The 13,402-nt window shown below is 41.0% G+C and overlaps 1 protein-coding gene across 1 annotated transcript; it reads right to left on the reverse strand.

The window, feature by feature from the left end:
• Nucleotides 1-3,569: 3,569 nt before the first annotated feature.
• On the reverse strand, nucleotides 3,570-10,661 carry LOC139716051 (uncharacterized). The gene is made up of 4 exons (XM_071627603.1): nucleotides 10,647-10,661; nucleotides 10,066-10,254; nucleotides 7,287-7,409; nucleotides 3,570-4,450 (listed from the first exon to the last, which is right to left on the reverse strand). Exons 1-4 carry the CDS (start codon nucleotides 10,659-10,661, stop codon nucleotides 4,238-4,240), a joined length of 540 nt encoding a protein of 179 aa, XP_071483704.1. The 3' UTR covers nucleotides 3,570-4,237.
• Nucleotides 10,662-13,402: the final 2,741 nt, after the last annotated feature.

Here is a 13,402-nt window from a genome sequence, read left to right on the forward strand (position 1 = left end):
GAATGGCGGAAGACGCATGAGCAAGTGAGCATTAATAGAGACGGGTAAAATTTCCATCTTACATGTACTTGCTAGCCAGAACAAATCCAGATTGCAATGTCTATGGATATACAAAAAGAGAATGTTTCAACATGGACTGTACCAAACAAATTGGCACATGTACACTGAAGCTGACATATGACCAAGGAGGAATGACCCCTCATGGTGTGCATCCTTACAGTGAACGTTGATTGTAGCAAAAATCCTACTTTACAGGAAAAAGTTTACACATTGATGGTTTTAGGAATTAGATCCAAATAACACTTTCTATCTAATTACAAGCTTCAAAAAGCATTCAAAGCAAAATATTTCAAAGTGGCAAGTAACATTTTAATAGCACAAACAATACAAAAACTTGTCCCTACAGATCCAATACTTGCCATAATACAGAGATTAATTTTAACATTTTCGGGGACATTTTTTTCTTACAATCACAAAATCATTTTTTCCTTGTTTTCACATTATAGCACAAATGAATCCTTCAAAGGCTTCAATTTCATATCAGTAGCTACATCGCCCAGATGCAAGTAGCTTTCTTGAAACAGTAAACTTTCAGGAGACCAGACAATGTTAAATACAATGAAAACTATAGTTACTGATAGTCATTTTTGAACCTCTGAAAGATATTGATCTATTCACAATCACCACAAGGCTTAGAAAGTTCGCCATATGTTGTAGGTCTGTAGTCTGTCGGTGTAAAGTGAAATACCTCCTCAATTTACATAAAGCAAGAACAAATTCCACTTTCGAGTTTTTCAAAATTTTTGTGATATTGACAAATTAGGAGTTTGAAAGTTTATATTAGGAATCGTCTAACCTGTCCCTCCCAGGGTCAGTTTAGACTTGTCAGAAACTCAGAGGCTAAACGGATCATTGTTGATTTCTTATCACACAGAGAACATCTCATGAGAGGAATGCATATTGAAATGGGCTCTAACAACAACAATGTAGCCCAATCATTTACTGTCACATGGACTCCAATAAGGAAGAAACTCTACAGACGTGCAGCCTTTCTTCGCATTGTTTGTAACATGTTCCATACTTTGCTCTTAATTTGTACAGTTGTCCTTTTGCCCAATGCAGGAAAGCTGTCTATAGCCTTTTGGCAATCTGGCAAAGATGGGACTTTATTTAAGGCCAGACACTTCTTTAGTGCAACATCAGCCTTTATTGCTGATATTTCTTGCTTGGACCATGCTTCTCTCTGGCCACATTTTTTTTTTCTTTCAGGAAAAGAGGTGTCCTGGTAGGTGTTAGCTCTTCTTTGTGCTCGCTTGAAACCTATGCCAGTGCCCATTTTACCTTGTACTGTATTGACTTCCTGATGTGTTTCATCATCTGTTGCAGTCTTGCGCCTTTCATTTACTGATGCATCTCGTGACAATGTCGGACTACTAGTATTTGTCAAATGAGAACTGGGGCTTGGCTGATCAGTGAGACATGGACTTTCTTCCATGAAAACTTTTGTGTTCTCACTGATATGAAGGTCATCTAAAGTTTTGTCTCTGAACTCCTGAATCCTGCCCTGTTCAAAAATATTCAGGAGCTTGCTCACTTTTGCCAGGACAAGTGCCTCGCTAGGGAGGCGATAATATTGCCTGTGCACAGACATGCTGTGCCCTAAATGCTCTGCTAGCTGATCAAGTTCATGTTCATTGAGATGTAATAGCTGACTCATAGTGGCAATCTGCTTTCGTAGGTTAGTTGCTGTAAGTGACAATGGGCTTTCTGCTTCGCACTCCTTTGCAAAAGCTCGCAGACAGTCATGGGAGCGATGCGGACCTTCAGCATCAAAATGAGATCTAGCAAAAACATATGGGTTATCAACACTGACACCAGCCTTCTGCCTGTTCGTCTCATTTGCAAGAATGTCTAGAGAGTCTTTCATGTTCTGGGTAAGAAGAACTGAAACACCCCGATCTCGTTTTCCACGTATGTAGATCAATGACAATCGATCTATAGCTACTTGTTCAGAGAGTGGCAAGGAGTTGAGCACTTCACGCTGTGTACTTCTCCCATGAACTGTTCTTGTCTTGTATGTGTGAACTTTCAGAAATTGCATTTCGCCTGGTCTTCGACGATTATATAAGACCACTTGCGTCAGTGCACATTTTGCAAGGTCTGCAAATGAGTTCTCATTGATACCCTCATGTGTGATTCTTGTTTTCACATGTTTTTCCTGCTCTCCAACATATTTGTTGAGTTTCATTATGTCATTTGTGAGAGGGAGTTGACGTGGATTCGTCCACTTTTCATTTGAAGCCTGACGGAGTGCATGTGATGATATTCTGGGACCCCATTCAAGAGCCATGAGTCGTTTGAAACCTGCAGCATGTTTGTTCACTACACCTGCCTTTAAACTTTCAGCATCTAGTATGTCAGCAATTCTGGTTAGGCAATGACCTAATTTTCTAGCGAGTGAAGGAGTTTCATATGTTGCAGTAGCTTCATTGAAAGAACAGCACTCATATGTTGCACTCATGACTACCTCAAAGTTTTCTGGATTAATTAGATCCTTTGCTGTTTGAATACATGGATCTAGTGATCGTGCCTGGGAAAGCAGACGAGATGCCTCTCTCATCTTTTGTGAGACATAATTTCTGTAATTATCCGTGTGGCCTGCTGAATTTACATAATACTCCCCAAGTTTGACAATCATAGGATCATTTCTCGCAATCAGTGTTAACCTATCACTTTGCATTCCCAGAAACACTACCTTCAGTTTTTCTGAAACTGTTCCGTTTACTGGCATCAGAGCAGCTCCTGACCTTTGATGATTTTCACGCTTTTTTGCTCTTCTTTTACACTTCTTTGCATGCCTGTACAATGCTGCCTTCTTGTATAGGCCTTTGCATCCTGAGCAGAAATTGTATGTATTCAGGTTATCCTTTGTCCCAAATTTTGGCCTTTTGTGGACCACCAATGGGCCTTCTTCTGACCCTCCTAATACCCGAGAGTTATGCTCATAGTCTCCACATTTTCTTAATTTAGCAATGAGGCTTCTCCGCTCTTTGCTTCCTATCTGCAGCGCACTGATACTACCCACCTCCGCTTCCTCACAGTGTTTTTTAAACCAGTGCTCTACTACCTTTTTGTATCCCTTATTACAGAATATGCAATAGTGTACTTTGTCCCAGACTCTCTCGCCCGTTTTCGCTCTAGCTCTTGAAGATCCGATCCAACGTACATTGTCTCTCTGGAAAGCATCTTGTCCACTTGACTCCTTGTCCAGTCCTTGCACACTTTCTCCATGAGGGTCACGAGTCTCATTTCTAGATTTTGACATACCTGGCGGTTCATCATCAGACTCTGTACAATCAGATGAGCTGTCTGGTAACCATTCACTGCCAGATGTCTCGTTAGCTGATGAGCTGTCATTACCCAACGTCCTTTTCATGTTCTGAAATTAAGGACAACAGAAAACACAATGCACAATTATACTGGAAAAATTTGATTATAATGTAGTCAACTGAACTCCGTCCGCCTTTTCACCCATTCAATTATTATTTTAACACAGGATGACAAATATAACCTTTCATTCAAAGAGAAAGGAAAGTAAAGTGATATTTATTAGCCCTTTAGCACTCAAACTGCCCGAAACCGCCTCTCAGGTTACTCCTCAAACCGCCCGTCCATTTTTAGCGCGCTTTAGTATCCGTAATACGCACCGTACAGGGCTGCAATTGTGTTTGTTTGGTCAATGGGATTTCTGCCGTGAACATCCATAATAAAAAGTTGATGCTTCCTGTGGACCATCTTCATGAAATTTCCATTCAAACACAGTGATGCACAGCAGCGGGCAAACAAAGCCGCGCTAGTTGATCTTGCTGCATGTAAATATATAGGCCAAAACTCGTCGCTATCGAAATGACTACGCTGCAAGAAAAAAAACCAATATTATCTTTAGGAGAGCTCGTGAATCGGTATTTCAAGATGATTTTCAATGTCAATTCCGATTACTGGGATGTAAGTACCACTTTTAGCAATTTCATAGTATTTTCAGCACAAAATTAGGAAAATTCCCCATTTTCTATTCTCCAAAATAAACATAACTTGCGATTGACGAAAATCAACTCCTAAAGCATTATTTCATTTTTGCGGACCAAGGTCTATAATACCGTGTTTTGGCACACCGCTGTGAGGAGTAAGCTGACGCGTTTCACGGAGGCTCTGAGTGCTAACGGGTTAACAATTAGGTTTACTTTATTGGCAAAGTACACAAAACACTAGAACTTACATTGGTCATCTCTAGGTCAAGTCCATGCATACTTTCTTGTCTCTTCTCTCTAGATTTTGACAGACCTGGTAGATCGTCATCAGAATTCGTGGAATCAAATGAGCTTTCTGGTACACATCCGCTGCAAGATGTCTCGTTAGCCGATCCATCATCATTAAACGCCTTTTTGAACTGCTGGAATAAAAAGAACCAATAAAAACGCTATTTAACATTCATTAATTTAACTAACAGTTCAAATTATATAAATACAGTCAACTCCGCGTAAGTCGAAGTCCACGGGAATGAGTTAAACGCGTTGACTTAGGCGATACTTGACTTACGCGGAGTTTATATTTCAACACATGGGATGCCCTAGCTGCAGCGCATGTTGCTTTGATGTCGTTCGCTTGCTAGAAGTGAGATTGTAGTGCTGAAAAAAGAAAGGGAGAGAGGCAAACAGAAGGGGCGAATAAGGAACTGTGAAGAGAGAGGGGAAATAAGAACTAACGCAACAGAGATGAGAGATGAGCGTTGGGAGTGCGACGGCTAGTCTAAATTTGCTGGAATGTGCTGCTTCAGTCGTCTGTGCTAACGTTTAACCGGGCTGAACAAAGATGGAATGTGCTACAACTGGTGGCGCGTGCTTGACAACATGTTGTGGTTTATTCTACTTACGTGACGTGTATCTAATGGTTTTTATTGCAACTGTTCCGGGAAATTTGTTCGACTTAGGCGATAATTCGACGTACAGAATTCGAGTTATGCGAAGTTTTAACACACGTGTGTCTATGGGGGAAAATCAGGACTTTCTACAATCATCGACTCAGGCGATTATTCGAGTTATGCGACTTTGACTTACGTGGAGTTGACTGTAATACACAAAGGTGCTTTTTGTTTGTCTTCTGTAAAAAAGAGCTGCCCACATGAATGCCAGCGCAGCTAATAGTAAAAGGATCATATGAGGATGGAATTAACATCATGGTCGTGCCAGTACAACTTACTATTACTACCTGTACAACTATCAATTGGACTAACTGTGACATCAAGCATCGGATGCTATGATAAAATTCTCATCATTCTCATTATGCTAGAGCTCTTGATTAATCATATGCTTTAATGATTTGGGATTAATGTTAATCTTGGTTACAATTTGGGGATTAAAGAAGATATTGTGGATTCTTTTGCACACACACAAAAAGGCTGAACGAGAGCCCCAGGGAGGTTGGCCTCTCCTACGAATGGATCTGCATTCCTAACAAACCTCTGATGCACCAAGGGGGAAAATATCCCTTCCAAAATATAGGATGATTTACATCAAGGTGTGGTAGCTACCAATTCAGCCTACAAATTTAAACGTACAAAAATATATTCCCATTTGACTACATCTCATTCCTATGATAGCCAAGTATGTACAAGAGATGCATGCTCTTACACACACAGTTATTTGAGGAGATTGATAGCCAAGTATGTACAAGAGATGCATGCTCTTACACACACAGTTATTTGAGGAGATTGATAGCCAAAAATGTACAAGAGATGCATGCTCTTACACACACAGTTATTTGAGGAGATTGATAGCCAAGTATGTACAAGAGATGCATGCTCTTACACACACAGTTATTTGAGGAGATTGATAGCCAAGTATATACAAGAGATGCGTGCTCCTACACACACAGTTATTTGAGGAGATTGATAGCCAAGTATGTACAAGAGATGCATGATGCTCTTACACACACAGTTATTTGAGGAGACTGATAGCCAAGTATGTACAAGAGATGCATGCTCTTACACACACAGTTATTTGAGGAGACTGATAGCCAAGTATGAACAATGGATGCATGCTCTTACACAGAAAGTTATTTGAGGAGATTGATAGCCGAGTATGAACAATGGATGCATGCTCTTACACAGTCACACAGTTATGTAAAGAGATTGTTAGCCTTGCAAGTATGTAAAATGGAAGCATGTCCTTACACACACCATTATACCAAACATGTTTTATCAAATTTCTAAGCATCCATTGGAGAACTGTCAGTTGCTCTCTATTATTTTTTTTGTTCATGCATCCATGCTGTTTTTTGTAAACAATTAGTATGATCAGGAATGATCAGTTTATCTACTTATGACCCTCACCTGCACAATTACCTAAAAACTGCAGCATTTGTCTCAGGCTCCGGCAATGCACGAACCGCGACCAGCCATAAGAAGAGAACCACTTGACTGGCGTGCCGTGCTATCCTGAGTGTACCCGTATAGTTGCACAACTGATTACCATAAAAGAAGCAGCGGAGACGACTCCTCCACCGCCTGTGCGCTGGGCGCATAACATTTCCCATGGAAGACTTAAATTGCCTGCGACTCACGTCCTAAAACCGCGAGGTGGGATGGCAGATCTCATAAAGCGGGGCTTGACAAAGCCCGAGGGGAAGTCACCATTGCCAGCAACATCCGCTTGGAAGGAGAACCCTGCCCTAAATTCTTTGTTGCAGGAGGGGCAAAAACCCATGCAAGCGGGGGGAGCTGCCTGCAACGGACCAGACGGAGGAAGCTGGAGAGCACCACGGAAAGCGCCAAGCGCAGGCGATGGACGAGTGTGAGAATAAGTACCAAGGGCACTCAAGTACACGGGCAGGTGGACTGGCGCCGTAGGAGGGGATGGTACCAATGTTTGAATGGCCCGCTGGGTCCCAGCCTGAATAGAGCGTGATATCTCACCCAGCCGAACAATCGAACGCCAAGCGCACACGAACAGGCCGACGCTGCGAGAGATGACTAGCGCCCAAGAGCGCAAAAGACAAAGTGAGGTTTAGGCAGCAGTTGTGCAGTGTATACGGATACACTCAGGGTAGCATGGCATGCCAGTCGAGTGGTTCTATTCTTATTCAAATTTCTTCTCTCTTTTCTGTGTTGGCTGGTTGCGGTTTGTGCATTGCCGGAGCCTAAGACAATGCAGTTTTTTAGGCAAGTTTACTGGTGGGGGTCACGTACGTGGTATATAAACCATTCACAAACAGACAAAAATAATTATTACCTCCTGTGAGACCTTCATCTTCATGAGCTCTGCTTGTGCTTCACGAGCCTCTCTCTGGGCCTGTTCTAACTGATGCTCAAGGTCCCTTTGAGTTTCCATCATCTTTAGTTTGTACCTCTCCAGCTGTCAATGGAATCAAACAGTACTTATAATATTATAATAGTAATACAACATAATGTTTTAGTGGGAACACAGGTATTTTGGAGAAGAGAGTTAATTAAGGTGCAGTGGCCATGGAGGTTATTCTGTCATTCACATTGACTGGCATGCTACATGAACACATTGAATGCTCAAGTACATGTACTTTGACAACTTGCAATGTGTTTGATCCAAGTCGCAGTGTACGGCGTCCTCGTGTCAACTAGCCTCATGCTTTTTATAAAATTTGCCCCAATGCTTTGAATCCAGTTTCAAAACACTACTTGTTGCTCTAGTCAGCAAACCTCAGGCAAGTTTAGTTGAAATCAAGCCAGGAGTTTTTAAGAAATCAAAACATGTACATATATGGAACAATGGTGGACCCCCCCCCCCCCCCCCTTTTCATGGTACCCCTCAAAGAGGCCTACAGGATGTCTCCGGGGACTCCTAAATACAACTCTTATCATTCATTTTAAAAGGTATCTTCCCACAATATTACTTGGGTCTAGCACTTCTGGACCTGGAAGAAGATTTTTGAAAATCATTTAGTAACTGGCATAGGCGGCTATGCCTCTGATCCTTGGGGGGGGGGGGGGGGGGGCAGTGTAGCTCATTTGATCAAACTTGTGACCTCTTTCCCTACGATAATTCCTGACAAGTTTGGTGAAAATCCAGCCAGGGATTTTTAAGAAGTAAAAAAGTGTAAAAAGTTTAAAGACTGACAGACGACACCCGACAAACGACAGATGACGGGCGAAAAACAATTGCATAAGGTACGTTGCGGTCACTTCAGGATGCAAATCACATGGTATAGCACAATGATCCATAGCAACTATTCATCAATAAAAATGCTTGCAGATATGCCGGGCAAATACAGCGTTCAGCACCAATAATAGTTGTTGGGTGCCACTGTCCAACAACAGGTCATTTTTGTCCCATAGTTACCGCAACGTCCCTAAGCTCACCTTGAGCTTTTAATTAGCTCAGGAGAGCTAACAAAACTGAAAACATTCATGTACTATGGAATTGTACAGTTTATAGGGAGAATATTGTACATTGCAATGACCTTAAATTTAACACAAAAAATCATTATTTCACACTGAAACAAACAATGAAACACACCAGGAATTAAAAGATTAAAATGAAGAGAAACACTCTACTGGATCATTAGCCTGTATATATATAGGTTTCAAGACTGTTCATATGAACTGTTTACATGAACAAGTATTGGAATCACCTTTCCAAGTTTGACTATGCAAACTTAATCTGGATTGTCGATGCATGAAATGTTAAAATTACTAAATCCCAGTTTAAAAGGTTATTAAATTGAAATTGCTGAACCAGACTCAATATAAGTTCTAACTATTGTAAAAAAGGACAGTCAGTATTGGCAGCACAACCTTGAAGTGTGACTATGCAAACTTTAACCTGGATTGTTGACGATGCTGCTTTTTGCTGCCATCTATGGGCTATAATATGTCATTTGATTAGCCTTCATGCATCATTATCTGCTAATTTACCATGGAACAGTGGTATGTATGGGTGTCAGAAGGTGCAAGTTTTCATCATTTTCAGAAAGGCACTGTTAAAAATAAAAAAAAAACTGACTCAATGGTACCATGATCTTCTATTACTCTTTGGATTTTAATCTTTTTAATCTTCAAATCTATGAACTCAATCTAGACTAAGGTGTGTTACAAAAACATTGTTTATAGGAAATATATGTGCATACATGCGCTGGCAATTAACAATATAATATACAAATCAAATTTTAGAATGGCACAGTACAGCAGGAATTCATGCATGTTTTGCTGCCTGTGTTATGTGTGAAATAACATGATCAGAATTTCAGAACAATGTAGGCCTACTAAAACATGAACAAATCACACTGTCATATTTAGGTGATAAAAACAGAAGGAATGAATGTCCTCTGATTTTGCGACCAATGCTAATTTTTGCATGAGCCATAACATTTCGCTGACATTTGACATATATACATACTCTGTAATCAAGCTTAAGCTTTTTTAATACCATGTACCTTTGTATGAAATCAGATTAACATCTGTCAAATAAGTTATCAATCAGATACGAACTTTGACATTTTGTCAGACACAGATGGACCACCAGACAGACAGTGGACAGACCATGTTTCAGACAGACAAGGCAATAGCCATATTGTGCCTCACCCGCTTGCCCAGGTCCCATGTTGCATCTATAACCTAAGATTGTTTAATCTCAAATGACCTTTGACCGTACCATGTGACCTCTAACACAAGTATAATATGAAGGTCCCCGAGGTGCATCTACCTATGTTTGGATGCTATTGGATTAACAGTTGCCAAGTTATGTCCTAGCTAAGCAAGTCTTGCTGGTATAAACTTTAGCATTGTGACGGACAGACGAATGACGGACAGATGACAAATGAATGCCATTTAGATCCCTTAGTCTCACCTCCAACTACGGTGGGCGAGACAAAAAAAGGAGTCTCTTTCTGAGTTCTGTTCAGGCAAGACAAAGATGCAATAATTTCTATGTTTCATTCTCAAAAATGAAATGATTGGCAATTGTCTCGCAAATACATGGAAGCAAAAAATTTCCACAACATCTAATTACTTTTCTCGCCAAACCAAACAACACTTACTTCCTCTTGCTGCTGCTGCTGCTGCTGCTGCTCCTGCTCCTGATGCAGCTGCTGCTGCTGCTCCTGATGAAGCTGCTGCTGCTCCTGCTCCTGATGCAGCTGCTGCTGCTGCTCCTGATAAAGCTGCTGCTGCTCCTGCTCCTGATGCAGCTGCTGCTGCTCCTGCTCCTGATGCAGCTGCTGCTGCTCCTGCTCCTGATGAAGCTGCTGCTGCTGCTGCTCCTGATAAAGCTGCTGCTGCTCCTGCTCCTGATGCAGCTGCTGCTGCTCCTGATGAAGCTGCTGCTGCTCCTGCTCCTGATGCAGCTGCTGCTGCTGCTCCTGATGAAGCTGCTGCTGCTCCTGCTCCTGATGCAGCTGCTGCTGCTCCTGATGAAGCTGCTGCTGCTGCTGCTCCTGATGCAGCTGCTGCTGCTGCTCCTGCTCCTGATGCAGCTGCTGCTGCTCCTGATGAAGCTGCTGCTGCTGCTCCTGCTCCTGATGCAGCTGCTGCTGCTGCTGGTCTGAAGGGGGTTGTGGTTGGTTGGCTGTGCTGAGTATTGGTCCTGATTGCAACAATAAGATAATGCGATTTGTATCACACAAAATGGTCTCATGATTGTAGAACAATGATGTAAAACAATGTGAGCTGTAATACCAGTTAAAGGGTACATGGAATATGCAGATATTTGGAAAGGGAAATCTTTGAAGTGTTTTGTATCTCAGTTAGTGGATAGAACTGCATATTAAGAGCTCCCAGATAAAATTTCTTGAACATCACAGTAGTGCCATTTCTTATCAAGCTACTTTTATTATTTGTTAATTTTATCATTTATTACTTTTATCTACTGAGGAGATTGATAGCCAAGTATGTACAATGGATGCATGCTCTTACACACACAGTTATTTGAGGAGATTGATAGCCAAGTATGTACAAGAGATGCAAGCTCTTACACACACAGTTATTTGAGGAGACTGATAACCAAGTATGTACAAGAGATGCATGCTCTTACACACACAGTTATTTGAGGAGATTGATAGCCAAGTATGTACAATGGATGCATGCTCTTACACACACAGTTATTTGAGGAGACTGATAGCCAAGTATGTACAAGAGATGCATGCTCTTACACACACAGTTATTTGAGGAGATTGATAGCCAAGTATGTACAAGAGATGCATGCTCTTACACACACAGTTATTTGAGGAGATTGATAGCCAAGTATGTACAAGAGATGCATGCTCTTACACACACAGTTATTTGAGGAGATTGATAGCCAAGTATGTACAATGGATGCATGCTCTTACACACACAGTTATTTGAGGAGATTGATAGCCAAGTGTGTACAAGAGATGCATGCTCTTACACACACAGTTATTTGAGGAGATTGATAGCCAAGTATGTACAAGAGATGCATGCTCTTACACACACAGTTATTTGAGGAGATTGATAGCCAAGTATGTACAAGAAATGCATGCTCTTACACACACAGTTATTTGAGGAGACTGAGAGCCAAGTATGTACAAGAGATGCAAGCTCTTACACACACAGTTATTTGAGGAGATTGATAGCCAAGTGTGTACAAGAGATGCATGCTCTTACACACACAGTTATTTGAGGAGATTGATAGCCAAGTATGTACAAGAGATGCATGCTCTTACACACACAGTTATTTGAGGAGATTGATAGCCAAGTATGTACAAGAGATGCAAGCTCTTACACACACAGTTATTTGAGGAGATTGATAGCCAAGTATGTACAAGAGATGCATGCTCTTACACACACAGTTATTTGAGGAGATTGATAGCCAAGTATGTACAAGAGATGCATGCTCTTACACACACAGTTATTTGAGGAGATTGATAGCCAAGTATGTACAAGAGATGCAAGCTCTTACACACACAGTTATTTGAGGAGATTGATAGCCAAGTATGTACAAGAGATGCATGCTCTTACACACACAGTTATTTGAGGAGATTGATAGCCAAGTATGTACAAGAGATGCATGCTCTTACACACACAGTTATTTGAGGAGATTGATAGCCAAGTATGTACAAGAGATGCATGCTCTTACACACACAGTTATTTGAGGAGATTGATAGCCAAGTATGTACAAGAGATGCATGCTCTTACACACACAGTTATTTGAGGAGACTGATAGCCAAGTATGTACAAGAGATGCATGCTCTTACACACACAGTTATTTGAGGAGATTGATAGCCAAGTATGTACAAGAAATGCATGCTCTTACACACACAGTTATTTGAGGAGATTGATAGCCAAGTATGTACAAGAGATGCAAGCTCTTACACACACAGTTATTTGAGGAGATTGATAGCCAAGTATGTACAAGAGATGCATGCTCTTACACACACAGTTATTTGAGGAGATTGATAGCCAAGTATGTACAAGAGATGCATGCTCTTACACACACAGTTATTTGAGGAGATTGATAGCCAAGTATGTACAAGAGATGCATGCTCTTACACACACAGTTATTTGAGGAGATTGATAGCCAAGTATGTACAAGAAATGCATGCTCTTACACACACAGTTATTTGAGGAGATTGATAGCCAAGTATGTACAAGAGATGCAAGCTCTTACACACACAGTTATTTGAGGAGATTGATAGCCAAGTATGTACAAGAGATGCATGCTCTTACACACACAGTTATTTGAGGAGATTGATAGCCAAGTATGTACAAGAGATGCATGCTCTTACACACACAGTTATTTGAGGAGACTGATAGCCAAGTATGTACAAGAGATGCATGCTCTTACACACACAGTTATTTGAGGAGACTGATAGCCAAGTATGTACAAGAGATGCATGCTCTTACACACACAGTTATTTGAGGAGATTGATAGCCAAGTATGTACAAGAAATGCATGCTCTTACACACACAGTTATTTGAGGAGATTGATAGCCAAGTATGTACAAGAGATGCAAGCTCTTACACACACAGTTATTTGAGGAGATTGATAGCCAAGTATGTACAAGAGATGCATGCTCTTACACACACAGTTATTTGAGGAGATTGATAGCCAAGTATGTACAAGAGATGCATGCTCTTACACACACAGTTATTTGAGGAGATTGATAGCCAAGTATGTACAAGAGATGCATGCTCTTACACACACAGTTATTTGAGGAGATTGATAGCCAAGTATGTACAAGAAATGCATGCTCTTACACACACAGTTATTTGAGGAGATTGATAGCCAAGTATGTACAAGAGATGCAAGCTCTTACACACACAGTTATTTGAGGAGATTGATAGCCAAGTATGTACAAGAGATGCATGCTCTTACACACACAGTTATTTGAGGAGATTGATAGCCAAGTATGTACAAGA

This window comes from Diadema antillarum, unplaced genomic scaffold (assembly GCF_040938485.1).
Source record: "Diadema antillarum isolate AM-2024a unplaced genomic scaffold, OU_Dant_1.0 scf00000060, whole genome shotgun sequence".
In the NCBI taxonomy this organism is placed as follows: domain Eukaryota; kingdom Metazoa; phylum Echinodermata; class Echinoidea; order Diadematoida; family Diadematidae; genus Diadema; species Diadema antillarum.